We start from the raw sequence: 16,081 nt of genomic DNA, 5'->3' as shown, positions 1-16,081 counted from the left end.
AGTTTTCAAGTGGGATTGCATTTTTGTACGACATGGTTCGAAATTCGGTCAAATATTCTTCTACGATTGCACACGGATCTTGATTCTGTGCTTTGCATTAAGATACGTTTAGCGAAATATTCTGTCATCGAATATATCTTGACCGTTAAAAAGAAATGATTGAGATCGAAATTTCGGTTGAAATTTTGTTTAGATTCAGATTCATACGTAGATTCTATGTCAAGGTTGACCTTTATAGTAAAACACCTAAGACTTAAAATACTAACAACTAATGAATAGTGTGGTCTGCAACTACATCCAATATGTAGGTTTATGCATAAGGCCTTTCCCATTTATACCAAAAAAAAAGGCTTCCCTTATTTAGCGGTTGAGATTTTCAAGGGGATTGAAGTGACTCTAACAAACTCATCTCCCACTACACTATAAGTTGACAGTTGAGGAACAATTGTTCAAAAGTTTGAAACATTGGACAATTGCTTGGTGGTGGTGAGAATCCATCTCCTTCGTCTCCAATAGCTCCATGACCAGTTGCTCCATCCTATAGCATTCGATGGCCAGTAGTAACATGTACATACAAACGGCGGAAGTCTCATGACTTCTCAACATAGTTAGAAGTGAAGGGAGCAATAATATTTTCATAAAGACCAAAGAGATATTCAACAACTAAAAGAAAGATTGATTCTTTAAAATCCTTCATTCCTTCAAATGAAATTAACAGAGATAGAATCAGACCGATTCTCCGAAATGCCTTTCTGGATATTCGTCAATGTATCGACTATTCATGAAATGTGAGAAGTGGATGAATAATCATATATATCTCCCTTCTTAATTGAACAAACAGCACTTGAATTCTCTCTTAATTGGATAAATATCATTTGTCTCCATCTTAGCTTGCAAAAGTGTCAAACTCTTCTCTTTTGTTAATTCTTCTAGTTAAATTATAATTTTACTAATAAATATTTATTTTAAAAAACTCAAACTAACCTTAACTGAAAAATATGTTATTATAAACCCTAAATCACCTCAATTATCCTAAATTAAAACCCTAAATTATCCTCAACGGTTATTATCCCATTATAAAATGGGGATTCCATATACTCCTCAATTGAAAGACTCATTCAACCATGTTCTTCTCGTTTTCAAATCCAACAATATTTGACACTCAAGTGAAATTGGTCGCTTTCCTATGCCAACCACAGATGACTTCCATGAATAAAATAAAACACAAGGAAGAGAAAGTGAAGTATGCAATTTGTTGTCTTCCAAAAATTCCGTATGGCGATGTCCATCTTTAAATCTCATTTCAAATGAGGCCTTCGTAGATATTTCTTCGAAATTCTAAGGGAGAAAATAAAAATATGAAAATTACAATGAAAATCACTATGGATTAAAATATCATTATGTGTCTATGTAACCATCACTTGTAACTTGTAAGGACCAATTTATTCAAAAATTATTTTCTTGAAAGAAAAGCAAGGGCAAACCTATCCAATTAAGCAATAGTGTCATTATTCCCAACTGGACTTCAATATATCAACTCCAATCCAAGCCCACTTTTATGGGCTTGCTATGCAGGCCCAAACTAATCAAAATCAGACTTACGACTGGGCTTTCCAATTGTCATATAACAGTCTTTGGGCTTTTTCTTTTTTTTGGGTGGTGGTTTGGGGGTTGTAAGCAGGATATTGTCTAGCAATGAACATCATATATAGAATCCAGATCCTCTCTATCCGCATTGCCCTCCATTTTGTCCATCTGACTGTCGGACAAGTGATGCTTCTACTGGTAAAATTACAAGCGCAAGATGGAAAGGCCAAAATGGAATCAATTCGTTTTTCAGATTTGTGATTCCCTCTCTCCAACAGTTGGAGGCCATATGTTGCCCATCTGACAATTGGACAGACAAGACAGAGAGCAATGCAAGATGGAGAGGATATGAAACCTCATATATACTTGTGAATCAAGATGCTCTAGATTTCAAGGGCAGATCATCTCGAGGGAAAGATAAAATTCTTCTAGTCAAGTTTTTTTTTTTTTTTTCCCATAAAGGGGTTTTTTTTTTCTTTTTCTTTTGGAAGTACATCAATAAAATGGCAATTATCAAGAAATTGGTGAACAAGTGGCGAACCACAAATTTGCAATCAATCTGAAATACCTTATTAATGAAATGACAAGGGGGATTGGGCGATAATGTAAACTAGGCACCATTCAAGGAAGTCGTAAAATTGACTTTGAGCACAACGGCTCGATCTTTATTGTTGACGGTTGCTGCTCAACCCAACGCAACTGGGCAGAAATTGCAGCAATTCTTTTGATTCTTTGTGGCTTGAAAGTTGAAACTTGAAAACAACTGCAAGTTAATGGAGTTGGAAGTGGTGGTGGTGAGAAAGCGACACGGCACCCATGAACTCTGGGTCAGATTCAAGGGCACTCATACACTCTCGAGGAAGACACACCTCCAAATCCACACTTCCTCCTCCTGGGCGCCCAGGGTACGAAGACACCTTCCCATCAAACTTGTTCGCAAACCCACTTCGAACAGCAACTGCTTCTCCCCATCCAAACTCACACCCAAACATATCAAACCTGGGTGAGCTCCCCATCATCACACTGCAAGGATCAAAGAATCTTCTGGGCTGATATATGAAAGGACTCTTCATCCAATTCTCCAGCCATTCCCTCACTTCACTGTCATTGTGACCATTCACAGCTTCGTGCAATAGCATCGCTGCCCACCCAATTCCATGGCTCAGTACTTCTTCAACGGTCGCAGTAGCGCTCACCGTTTGAACGCAGTTCCCAAAATAATCAGGGGAAAATGGTGGGTTCAATCTTGATCTATTATTAATGGCCAATCTGCAACTTGTTTTCTGGTGACTGGGTAGATGCCGGCGTGCCCGTGTGATACCTCTCCACACAACCGCCGACAAGGCTTGGAAGGAGGATATATTGGTGGTGTTGCATTCTTGGTTGGCCTTGGCTTTGAGCCCAGCAATGGATTTGGATGAGAAATGGAAGAACCTCTCTCTGAGCTCCACTGGTGACAAGATCCTCTCAATGAACTCATCATGATGAGAGAATGGTAAGTTGATTATGGGGCCATGGCCATCGAGAAAAAACTGTTTCAGAAGTGGTGTCCGCGAGATTTTATCACTCTTTCCCTTAATCGACCTGGAAACCTCAGCCCACGAATTGAAGAAATGCCAGTAAGAAGCGCCATCACCGACTACATGGTTGAAGCAGAGTGCGATGAAAATCCCATCCAATAACTCTGTCACCTGCACAGCCAACATAGGCAAAAAATGGGCATCATGGTTAACAGCTCTGTCTAGCAAAAAGAATGATTGAACAACTGGGTGAACATCAATGGAGGAGAGGATTTCTGCTATGGTCACATCTGCGGTAGCATGTACAAAATCCACACCTGGGTTGGTCTTAAAATCCAGAGAAACAGAGTAAGAATGTGGGTTTTCTTGTTTATGAGTGACGAGACGGCCGGCCAGGGGAGGGAAATGAACTAGGGTTCTGGAAAGGGAATCCTTGAGGTGCTCGATAATGGAAATGGTAGAAGAGGGAGGTTTAGGAAAGAGAAGACCCTTTTGGATGTAATGTACAGAAAATGTGGCTATATCCCATGGATTCAAGTGGAAGGGTTGATTTGATTCTTCTGAATCTCTCTCTGGTTTGATGGAGCATCTTGAGATGTGATGAACAGCAGGATGAGTCGCCATTACCAAACTAATTGGGTGAGACAGTCAATGGCATTGCTTGTCTTCCTGCTTGCACTATTATATAGTAGCAGTTACTCTTGTCTTGGTTAATTGAGATTAAACTTGGAAACATCCCCGAAGGTATGAAGGAGAATATCAATTTGAGTTGGAAACATCCCAAAAAAGTATGAATTCCAAGAAAATAATCATTAAATTGTTTCTTGATGATCAAGAAACAACTTCTATAATCAAAATCATCTTTGTTAGTTATCTTCATTTTAAAATGGTTCCTGTATTAAGTAAGTGAGAACAAGATCGTCCAGAGTTCTAGGCCAATAGCATTAAGCTATGATCTGCTAAAACGTACTTATAGTTTTAAGTATCAAACGGAATTATTTCATTTGATTTTTTTTTTTTGTTGGTTGGTGGAAGAAATTAATTCATTTGATTATGAATAGACGATTTGTTAAATTTCAAATTCAAATCAGATTCCTCATAATCCTCCGAACTGGACCTTTTCTATTTCACGTGTTTGGTCTTTCGTGGAGTAGTCCCTCTCCTTTTCTTGTTTGTCTTGGTGCGCTTGCCAATCACGAATATAAGGAACACAGGGTACCACGGTAGGTCCCACCCATGGTACATTAAGTCGCCGACTTATCGCGACATTTTGGCGATAAGTCGGCATGTCGCTGAAGGGCGACACAATCCAGAGCTTCGATACGACACCCTACGAAAGTCGCCGGAAAATCACCAAAAGTCGCCGGAAAGTCGATGAAGTAGCCGCAAAATTGTTCAAATCGACGAAATATCGCCCAAAATCGAACTGTAGCTGCCGGTTCTTCATCTTCTCCGACTATGACGACAGAAAATTTTACCTCTGCTGTTCCCTGCAACTTTTTCTTCAATATCTCTTTCTCCCACTATCTCTGCTTGCGTTTTCTTTATTCCATTAGATCCCAATTCTGTTCCAGATTTTAACCATGTCAACCACCGATTCACGATCCTTTCCTTTAAGTAGCCCTCAAGTAAACCCTCAACCTGCAGTCTATAGGTACCCGTTCTCTTCACTCTAACAAGAACACGGAGGAAGGAGGAAAAAGATAGTATCGATGTCAACTAATCTCCCATTGGATCTGCTGAAGGACATCCTCTCAAGGTTAGCCGTGAAGTCTTTACTTCGATTCAAGAGTGTATCTAACTCTAAAGAATGGCAAAGTTTGATTGATGATCATCAGTTTACCCTGCTCCACCTTAATCGTTCCAAAGAATCTGGTGTGGGGGAAACTCGAGCCGGAGAAGAGCTCGTCCGTCGATTGCAGCGATCGTCCCGTCGATTGAGCGACGAAAGGGAAAGGTAAGTCGCCCGACATGTCGACCTATGTCGCCATGTCAATGGTATCGCCAGGTACCGACACGGCGATACAGATCGACATGTCGGACCTTGGTCCCACCCCTCTTAATTTTTTTAATTAATTTTTATTTGTGGGCTCTATTTAATTTTGTGGTTGGAACACAAAGTGCTCTTTGTCAAGAAAGATGATCTGAATTCTTAGTGTCACGACCCCAATTCTTAAGGCTTGATGGGACCTACATTACAGGCATCCAACCGGAGAAACATCTCAAATGACAAAAATAAATAACATGTTTGACAATTTGACTCATATACATACGTATACAGCCTAAAATCATGTTTTACTTACATTTGAATTTTCAACTAGTACCTAGTAAATAGATACGACCTCAAAAGAAATATATACATTCCACAGTCCAATTTAATATACATTAGTTGCAAAAGAAATTCTCATCCTTTACTACACTCTTGGATGCCAATACCTTTGTCCTTGTCATGTATCTGAGAACCTATCAATATTTACAATAATGAATTTTGCGGGCTCAGAATTTTGCGGGCTCAATAAGCGATATGTTTAACTATGCAAGTAAACAAAAATTGTTTCATTTGATTGTGAATAGACCATATGATAAATTTCAAATTCAAATCAGATTCTTCATCATACTTTAAACTGGTTTTGCTTCGGCTCAGAGTCTTTAATGGCATTCAACCATTAAGCGTTAGTTTCAGACATCCCAAGTTGTATTGCTTAATGATGCAAGCAAAATCCCTAAACTTGGACCTTTTCTATTTCAAATGTTTGGTGGGGGCAGTTCCTCTCCTTTTCTTGTTTGTCCTAACAATCTTGTCTCTAAAAGAGTTGACAGAAGATTTCCATCCATTATACGGTCAACATAATTCTAAAAGACTTAACTTAAAAGCAGTCCGGATCATCTCCCCCATTTTGCTCTCCCATGGCTATTGACTACAAATTACAAGGCCCCACAGGATTAGGGTGATGGGTTTTTTTTTAATATTTTTTTATTTTTTACTTGTGGCCCCACATAATTTGTGGTTGTAAAGCTTTCTGGGGAGTGCTCCCCATCAAGGGAGGAGGTGTCCGGATCCTCAACCCGTTGGGGGAGTACTCCCCGACGACTTTTCCACCACAAATTACAAGGGGGGCCAGGGCTTGGGTGATGGGTTTTTTTTTTACCTGTGGGGCCACCGATTTTGTGGTGTAAAGCCATCGGGGAGCACCTGACAGGGTGATGATCCGGATTCTTAGGAACTCAGCTTAAAAAGCCTAATATAAAATTTTCGTTCATTGAAAAAAAATAAAGAAAGAAAAGAAAAAATCTACACCTGGGTTGGACTTAAAATCCAGAGAAACAGAGTAAGATGGTGGGTTTTCTTGTTTGTGAGTGACAAGATGGCCAGGGAATCTATAAGGTGCTCGATAATGGAAATGGTAGAAGAAGGTTTTGTGAAAGTGAAGAGCCTTTTGGATGTAATGTGCAGAAAACATGGATACATCTCATGGATTCAAGTGGAAGGGCTGATTTGATTCTTCTGAAACTCTCTCTGGTTTGATGGAGCATCTTCAGATGTGATGAACTGCTAGATGAGTTGCCATTACCAAATAAAATCACCAATTATAATAACTAAACAGAGAACTTAGAAACATCTCAGAAACTATGAATTCGAGGAGACTATTAATTAAATTGTTTTTCTTTTTTCGGTAAACAATTAAATTGTTTCTTGATCAACTTCTGTAATTAAGATTATCTCTGTTTATCTCATTTTAAAATGGTTCCTGGTGAATTAAGTAATCTCCAACGTCCATGTGTTAAATTTCAAAATTTGAGTTCCTCATCGTTCCGTCAACTTTCAATTTAAGTAGACCTCTTTCAGAAATTTCCGTTTTTTTTTTTTTTTGGTGAACCCTTTGTCACTTTGCTAGTACAAATAAATATATGTCAGCTGCAAGTACTAATCTTTCATCTCCTCGTGAACTTGTACAGGGTGTAATATGGGGGGATACAGACCTAATTTCAAAAATAAAAATTAGAGAAGTTTAAAAATTGAAATCAATTGGATGATTTTCTTTGTCTTTTGTAAAGTATCTTTAAGATAAATATTAGAACATGAAAAAATATTTCCACGTGATCAAGAATAGAAGAGGACCCTAATGATTAGAAGAGGACCTTAATGATCTAACAAGTTAGATTATACCTACATGATCATACTTAGAATTTTTGTTTGGAAGCGGCAGATTGTCCTTGAATAGGTTAACAGACAACATCTCTCGTTTTCCAGTAGTTTAGAACCCATTGAGTATACTTAGTTATCGTCAATGACACATTTTAACTCTCTTCTCGCTCGTCAATGAAGCGATGGGAATTAGCTACGGCCCCCTTTCATGTGTTTTTTGTTTTACCCAAGAGAAGCCAACTCTGTGGCTCATTTCTTGGCCCAGGAAGCCCTAGTGCTTGAGACTGCACTGAGTGGCAAAATTTCACTGTCTGGCTGAAGGAGCCTGTTCCTCAGCCAGAGCCTATGTCTCCTTCAATATAGTCTTGTTTCCTACTCGAAAAAAAAAAAAATATACAAACAAACAAACTCTCTTCTCCATCGCTTAACCTTTGATGTAACACTTTAATACTAACAAAAGTGGAAGGCAATATGAGGATTCAGAACTATGATTCAAGTTCATGAATTTGGATTGAAGGCATCATATAAATGTAACATATAATTTTATTTATATGCCTATTCAAGCAGATTATTTTATTCATTTATTTATTGGGTAAATGGGACTTTTACTAAAAAGAGGAGTGTGTATAGTCAATAGAGTCATGCATAACAAAGTCATGTAGCCACGGAGTGAAATAAGAGCATTCAATTACAAAAATTCAATAATGGGGTCTTCCAAGCCAGGGGTCTTGGTTAGAACGTCGTGGGGTCATTAAATTTTTATTTTTCTTGGCCTATTTTGGAGGATTCATTTTGGAATACACAAATTTTATTTTTAATTTATATAAAAATGCTAATTTTTTTAATGTATGGCCCATTAGCTCAGTTGGTTAGAGCGTCGTGCTAATAACGCGAAGGTCGCAGGTTCGAGACCTGCATGGGCCATCAGACTTTTTCCAATCAGATGCCTATTCAAAATTAAATGTTTTCTTGGCCCATTTAAACTAGCATGGGCCGCTAACTATTTTTTTATTGGTCCATTTATGATGACTAATTTAAAACTTATCCCCAAATTAATGCCAATCCACAATTTGTTTATGGATAATTAGCTCATTTGATTAGAGTGTCATGCTAATAATTGCAGGTTTGAGTCTTGTATGTGCCATTAAATTTTGCACCTCTAACACGCTTCTTATTAATTTGGTAATACAATTCAGTTTGCTAAACATTTTTTTTTTTTAATGTTTTATATTTATACTGAAAATAGAATAGGTAGAAAGATACAAACTTTCCTGGGTTTTTTTCCTTTTTAGTTTTGGTTTTGTGAGAAGAGAAGGAAAGATGCATTAAACTAGGATATTACATGGTTCATCAGTAGAGCATACATTGAATGCTAAACTTACTAGGTAATTTGTTAGTGTGGGGAACTTAAACATACAAATATTGACATTCTTAATACAAAATGATTGCTCTAGCAAAGTAGGAAGGAAGTTGAATGACAATGTATTGGCTTTCAGGGAGAATGAGTGACAAGCTGCTTCATCATTGCACCATATTTCAGCGATCTGCATCTTGCTTCCTTGCTTGGATTATTACTTCATGAATTCCTTCCTTGAACTATTGCTACTAACTCAGTTCTTTTTTTAGACTTCCATAGCTCACATAGTGAAATTTTTTGTCCTAGATAAGCTCTACACTACATTGTCTAGAACTATGTCAAGTACTCCTCCTGCACATAGTAAGGTGGGTGAGTGTTCTAATTTTAGCATATCATTTGAGGAATGCATTTGGGTGGTGGTTAAAGTCGCTTCTTCAGTTTGTGAGGGCTGCATTTCAATGGTACAAAATGGTGAAAGCTTCAAGTCTTTCATCCAAGTGTACACAAAATTTATAACTCTATCAGGCTGGGGACTCTCCTAATTAAATATGCACATGTTTCTATCCCTCCAAATGAAATAGCATGTAATAATGAGAATGGAGATCTGCCATCTTCTAGATGCCTTATTCATGTTCCAGATGGTGATCATAGAAATGCAAAGGTAAGTCATTGAGGTGAGATTCAGCGTTGCTATTCTTAGCCCAAGTGGTCTTGTTCCCCAAATCCTCTTGGTCCAGTCACTCAAAATGATCAAATGCCACTCCGTCTCCTCACTATTACTATATAGTTGGCAGATTGGAGTGGTTGGTGTCCATTTGGAGAGAATTGCACTTGGAAGTCTTGTATTCAAAAGTAGCAAGAAGAATATTTTAAATTTTGGATGGATAGATAGTTTCTAGGAAAATTTCCACCAGGTGGTATTGCTAGCAGAGGAGTTAGGTTTTAATTTAACCAGTGCCCTCCCTGCAAGTTTGGTAGAAAATTCACCATTCATTGAGAGTAACGAGACCTAGGAGTCATGGGAAGCAGAAAGAGCAAGGACTAGAGAGGGAAGTAGAAAAATAGGACAATTCCTATTTTTTAACCGATCCAATTTAATCACTTGCTTCACAGATGCATTTGATGGCCACAGCTGAACTAATGGGGGTTCTCTTATTGTGTGATCGCTGAAAAATAAAAATTCAATTATTATTATTTTTATTTTTTATAATTTTACATGATTTTAACACTTTGAAACGATGAGAAACAATAAAAATGCATAGAAATAGAAAAAACTATATCTAACATGAAAACAAAAAATATATATATAATAAAATCATCGCCATACAATCCCTTTTTAGTAGCTCATATCCATCTCTCTCCTTTTCAGATGATGTATAATGACGGATAAAATTATAAGTGAGAGGAAGACGGAATCTTTTATTAATCTTAAAATTTTGCAATCGAACCAGACCGATTATCTTGTGGTTCAACTCCCATTTCAACTAGCTAGCTACCTCTTATGATTGGAAAAAGCCATTAATTCAAATAATAAATAAATAATGAATACACTGGTGTAAAAGAGGTGCATGAGATGGAATAATAAAAGCCAAAAAATTTAAAAAAAAAATGAAAAATGGGTATAAAATGTGACAAATGGACATGTATCTTTCATCTTGACCACAACGACTCGATCTTTAATGTCGACGGTTGCTAGTGCTGCTCAACGCAACTGGGCAGAAATTGCAGCAATTCTTTTGATTCTTTGTGGCTTGAAAGTTGAAACAGCAACTGCAAGTTAAAGGAGTTGGTGGTGGTGGTGGTGGGGAGAAAGCGACACAGCACCCATGAACTCAGGGTCAGATTCAAGGGCACTCATACACTCTGGTGGAAGACACACCTCCAAATCCACACTTCCTCCTCCCAGGCGCCCAGGGTATGAAGACACCTTCCCATCAAACTTGTTCGCAAACCCACTTCGAACAGCAACTGCTTCTCCCCATCCAAACTCACACCCAAACATATCAAACCTGGGTGAGCTCCCCATCATCACACTGCAAGGATCAAAGAATCTGCTGGGCTGATATATGAAAGGACTCTTCATCCAATTCTCCAGCGATTCCCTCACTTTACTGTCATTGTGACCATTCACAGCTTCGTGCAATAGCATCACTGCCCACCCAATTCCATGGCTCAATAGTTCTTCAACGGTCGCAGTAGCGCTCACCGTTTGAACGCAGTTCCCAAAATAATCAGGGGAAAATGGTGGGTTCAATCTTGATCTATTACTAATGGCCAATCTGCAACTTGTTTTCTGATGACTGGGTAGATGCCGGCATGCCCGTGTGATACCTCTCCACACAACCGCCGACAAGGCTTGGAAGGAGGATATGTTGGTGGTGTTGCATTCTTGGTTGGCCTTGGCTTTGAGCCCAGCAATGGATTTGGATGAGAAATGGAAGAACCTCTCTCTGAGCTCCACTGGTGACAAGATCCTCTCAATGAACTCATCATGATGAGAGAATGGTAAGTTGATTATGGGGCCATGGCCATCAAGAAAAAACTGTTTCAGAAGTGGTGGCCGCGAGATTTTATCATTCTTTCCCTTAATCGACCTGGAAACCTCAGCCCACGAATTGAAGAAATGCCAATAAGAAGTGCCATCACCGACTACATGGTTGAGGCAGAGTGCGATGAAAATCCCATCCAATAACTCTGTCACCTGCACAGCCAACAAAGGCAAGAAATGGGCATCATGGTTAACAGCTCTGTCTAGCAAAAAGAATGATTGAACAACTGGGTGAACATCAATGGAGGAGAGGATTTCTGCTATGGTCACATCTGTGGTAGCATGTACAAAATCCACACCTGGGTTGGTCTTAAAATCCAGAGAAACAGAGTAAGAAGGTGGGTTTTCTTGTTTATGAGTGACGAGACGGCCGGTCAGGGGAGGGAAATGAACCAGGGTTCTGGAAAGGGAATCCTTAAGGTGCTCGATAATGGAAATGATAGAAGAGGGAGGTTTGGGAAAGAGAAGACCCTTTTGGATGTAATGTGCAGAAAACATGGCTATATCCCATGGATTCAAGTGGAAGGGTTGATTTGATTCTTCTGAAACTCTCTCTGGTTTGATGGAGCATCTTGAGATGTGATGAACAGCAGGATGAGTCGCCATTACCAAACTCATTGGGTGATATTGCCTTGCTTGGCTTCCTGCTTGCACTATTATATAGTAGCAGTTACTTTGTGTTGGTTAAAAATAGATAGCTTGGAAACATCCCCGAAAGTATGAATTCCAGGAGAATATCAATTTGACTTTGAAACATCCCAAAAAGTATGAATTTCAAGAAAATAATCATTAAATTGTTTCTTGAACAGCAAGAAACAACTTTTATAATCAAAATCATCTTTGTTATCTCATTTTAAAATGTTTCCTGGTGTATTAAGAAAGCTCTGAGAACAAGATCGTCCAGAGTTCTAGGCCAATAGCATTAAGCTATGATCTGCTAAAACATACTTATAACTTTCAAACCTATTTTGTATCAAACGGAATTATTTCATTTGATTTTTCTTTTTTGGTGGTTGGTAGAAGAAGTTAATTGATTTGATTGTGAATAGACCATTTGTTAAATTTCAAATTCAAATCAGATTCTTCATCATACTCTAAACAGGACTTTTCTATTTCGCGTGTTTGGTGGGATAATCCCTCTCCTTTTCTTGTTTGTCCTGACGGTCTTGTCTCTGAAAGAGTTAACAGAAGATTTTTATCCGTGGTTCGGTCACTTATATTTTTCTATTTTTCTACCTAATTCTAACAGTAGCTTAAAGAGCCTAATATAAAATTTTCATTCATTGAAAAAATAAATAAATAAAGAGAAGACAAAATCCACACCTGGGTTGGCCTTCAAATCCAGAGAACACATTGAGTATACTTAGTTATCGTCAATGACACATTTCAACTCTCTTCTCTATCGCTTAACCTTTGATTTAACAACACTTTAATACTAACAAAAGTCAGAAGGTAATATATGAGGATTCAGAACTAAGATTCAAGTTCATGAATTAAGACTAAAGGCATGATATAAACATAACATATAATTTTATTTAGATGCCTATTCAAGAAGATTATTTTATTTATTTATTTATTAAATAAAGGGGACTTTTACTAAAAAGAGGAATGTGTATAGTCCATAGACTTTGTTGTAGCCACGGAGTGAAATATGAGCATTCAATTACAAACATCAATAATGGGGTCTTTCAAGCCAAGGGTCTTTGCCATTATTTTGGAAAGATACTTCAAGATACTAAGTTTAGAATACACATTGTTTTTGTTTCATTTTCAAGTGGTTATTGAGAATTGTAAACGGATCGGATTCGGCTCGGATACATTAGTATCTAAATCCGAATCCGAATTAGCAAAATCTTTATCTATATCTGAATCTGAATCCGGTGGAAATTTAGAGAAGGCATCCGAATTCGAATCTAGAACTTTACCAAATATCCGATAATAAATCCAATCTGATAAACTATCCAATTAATCTTGGTGATTGTCATTTTTTAAAAATTTGTTATTTCCAATTTTGGATTACCAATTACCGTTTTTAATCCTATTATCTGTTATTTTTAAGAGAAATAATGTTTAATACTTTACTCTAACCGAATAATTTTTTACTTCTGATTATCTGGTTACCAATTATCAGTTTTCGGATCTGATTATCATCTATTTTTAGAGGAAAAAATGTTGAATACTTTATTGTATTTGGATAAATTTTTATCTGGATATTATCAAATCCGGTAAGCAATTATCAGAATCCGAATCCAATTGCTTATCGGATGGATACAAATATTTTTCGATAAAAAAAATTCAGATACAAATGCGAATTCAAAGACGGATTTTAGCTATCCATTCACAAGTCAACTGGGAGTACTTATTGATTTAAGAATAATTATTTTCTTTTTTAATCAATCGACCTATTATTTCTAATCAAACGCTAATTTTTTTAATGTGTGGCCCATTAGCTCAGTTGGTTAGAGCGTCGTGCTAATAACGGAGGGGGGAACCCGCAGCCTTAAAGGTCGCGGGTTACTTTTGGAAGAGTGATACTTTGAGAATTTAATGGCCTTTTTTTATTTTTTTTTTCTCTTTTTTTTTTTTTTTTTTTTTTTTTTTTTTTTTTTTTTTTTTTTTTTTTTAATAAAAAATTTTAAAATTTTTTTTTTTTTTTTTTTTTTTTTTTTTTTTTTTTTTTTTTTTTTTTTTTTTTTTTTTTTTTTTTTTTTTTTTTTTTTTTTTTACCTGCATGGGCCATTAAACTTTTTCCAATCAGATGCCTATTCAAGATTAAATGTTTTCTTGGCCCATTTAAACTTGCATGGGCCGCTAACTTTTTTTTAAGCATTGATTTTAATTTAAAACTTATCCCCAAATTAATGCCAATCCACAATTTGTTTATGGATAATTAGCTCATTTGATGGTTTGAGTCGTGTATGTGCCATTAAATTTTGCACCTCTAACACGCTTCTTATTAATTTGGTTATACAATTCAGTTTGCTAAACATTCTTTCTTTTATGTTTTATATTTATACTGAAAGAAAAGGTAGAAAGATACAAACATTCCAGGGCTTTTTTTTTTTTTTTAGTTTTGGTTTTGTGATAAGAGAAGGAAAGATGCATTAAACTAGGATATTACATGGTTCATCAGTAGAACATACATTGAATGCTAAGCTTACTAGGTAATTTGTTAGTGTGGGGAACTTAAACATACAGATATTGACATTCTTAATACAAAATGATTGCTCTAGCAAAATAGAAAGTAAGTTGAATGACAATGTATTGGCTTTCAGGGAGAATGACTAACAAGTTGCTTCATCATTGCACCATATTTCAACGATCTAGCATCTGTTGCTTCCTTGCTTGGATTATTACTTCATGAATTCCATGAACTATTACTTCTAACTTAGTTTATTTTTTTAGACTTCCATAGCTCACATAGTGAAAATTTTCATCCTAGATAAGCCCCACACTCCACACTACAGTGTCTAGAACTATGTCAAGTACTCCTGCACATAGTAAGGTGGGTGAGTGTTCCAATTTTAGCATATCATTTGAGGAATGCATTTCAGTGGTGGTTAAAGTCGCTTCTTCAGTTTGTGAGGGCTGCATTTCAATGGTACAAAATGGTGAAAGCTTCAAGTCTTTCATCCAAGGTGAACAAAATTTATAACTCTATCAGGCTGGGGACTCTCCTAATTAAATATGCACATGTTTCTCTCCCTCCAAATGAAATAGCATGTAATTATGAGAATGGAGATTAGCCATCTTCTAGATGCCTTATTCATGTTCCAGGTGGAGATCATAGAAATACAAAGGTAAGTCATTGAGGTGAGATTCAGTGTTGCTATTCTAGCCCAAGTGGTCTTGTTCTCCAAATCCTCTTGGTCTAGTCACACAAAATGAACAAATGCCACTTCGTCTCCTCACTGTTACTATATAGTTGGCAAATTGGAGTGGTTGGTGTCCATTTGGAGAGAATTGCTTTAAGTGGAAGTCTTGCATTCAAAAGGAGCAAGAAGAATGTTTTAAATTTTGGATGGATAGATAGTTTCCAAGAAAATTTCCACCAAGTGGTATTGCTAGCAGAGGAGTTAGGTTTTAATTTAACCAGTGCCCTCCCTGCAAGTTTGGTAAAATATTCACCATTCATTGAGAGAAACGAGAACTAGGAGTCATGGGAAGCAGAAAGAGAAAGGACTAGAAAGGGAGGTAGAAAAATACGACAATCCCTATTTTTTCTAACTGATCCAAGTTAATCACTTGCTTCACAGATGCATTTGATGGCCACAGCTGAAATTAATTGGGGTTCTCCTACTGTGTGATCCATTGTTAAGGGGATCCATAGATCAAACTAGAAGGATGTGTTTCTTCCATTCCCCTACTTTCCTGAACACCATTTGTTGGAGAAGGGGGAGTATACTACATATGTTGTTAACATCCCTTTTTCTAGGTCGAAAGGGGTGGATTTGGGAAAATATTTGGCTTTGAGAACTTTAACACATAGTGCATCAGGGTTCATGATAAGTCTCCAGCTTTGCTTTAAAAAAAGGTTGAGTTGATATCTTCCATTTTCTTGAACCCTGGATCTCCTTCCTATTTCCGCTTCCAACGGTCCCAAGAAATTAGGGTAAGTTGTTTCTTCTTTGAGGGGTTCCCTAGGTAGAACATTTGACATAAAGAGTCAATTGTTTTGTAAAAAGTCAATGAAAATTTGAAACACTGCATGTGATCGATAGATTGAGACTATAGGACAAATTTGGTCAAAACTTCTCTCTCGCATAGGAAAGATTAGATGCTTTCCATGTTGCCATTCTCGCTGTCATCTTGTCAAGGATAAAAGAATTTTTTTTTCGCCCTACCGTTGAAAATATTTTTTTCTCAATTACACTGCATATTTCTTCATTTTTTTATTTTATTCATGGTAACAAAAGTAGCAT

The 16,081-nt window shown here is 37.1% G+C and overlaps 2 protein-coding genes and 1 non-coding gene across 3 annotated transcripts; 1 reads left to right on the top strand and 2 right to left on the bottom strand.

Moving 5' to 3' along the window:
* Positions 1-2,090: 2,090 nt before the first annotated feature.
* Positions 2,091-3,747, bottom strand: LOC149018081 (putative acetyltransferase At3g50280). The gene has a single exon (XM_089154281.1). It carries the CDS (start codon positions 3,729-3,731, stop codon positions 2,358-2,360), a length of 1,374 nt encoding a protein of 457 aa, XP_089010407.1. The 5' UTR covers positions 3,732-3,747; the 3' UTR covers positions 2,091-2,357.
* A 4,357-nt stretch (positions 3,748-8,104) lies between these two features.
* TRNAI-AAU (transfer RNA isoleucine (anticodon AAU)) lies at positions 8,105-8,178 on the top strand. Its single transcript has one exon. It is a non-coding gene; the product is annotated as a tRNA-Ile (tRNA).
* A 1,979-nt stretch (positions 8,179-10,157) lies between these two features.
* On the bottom strand, positions 10,158-11,833 carry LOC149018079 (putative acetyltransferase At3g50280). Its single transcript, XM_089154280.1, has one exon. It carries the CDS (start codon positions 11,775-11,777, stop codon positions 10,389-10,391), a length of 1,389 nt encoding a protein of 462 aa, XP_089010406.1. The 5' UTR covers positions 11,778-11,833; the 3' UTR covers positions 10,158-10,388.
* Between the last annotated feature and the right edge of the window lie 4,248 nt (positions 11,834-16,081).

This window comes from Hakea prostrata, chromosome 4 (genome assembly GCF_041222555.1).
Source record: "Hakea prostrata isolate BN-2017 chromosome 4, UWA_Hpros_2, whole genome shotgun sequence".
NCBI classification, from domain to species: Eukaryota; Viridiplantae; Streptophyta; class Magnoliopsida; order Proteales; family Proteaceae; genus Hakea; species Hakea prostrata.
The sequence above is the reverse complement of the archived record's forward strand: the minus strand, read 5'-3'. Positions and strand labels throughout refer to the sequence as shown.

Excerpts from the sequence above, each read along its gene's own strand:
- LOC149018081 (XM_089154281.1), bottom strand. The coding sequence starts at position 3,731 with ATGGCGACTCATCCTGCTGTTCATCACATCTCAAGATGCTCCATCAAA.
- LOC149018079 (XM_089154280.1), bottom strand. The coding sequence starts at position 11,777 with ATGAGTTTGGTAATGGCGACTCATCCTGCTGTTCATCACATCTCAAGA.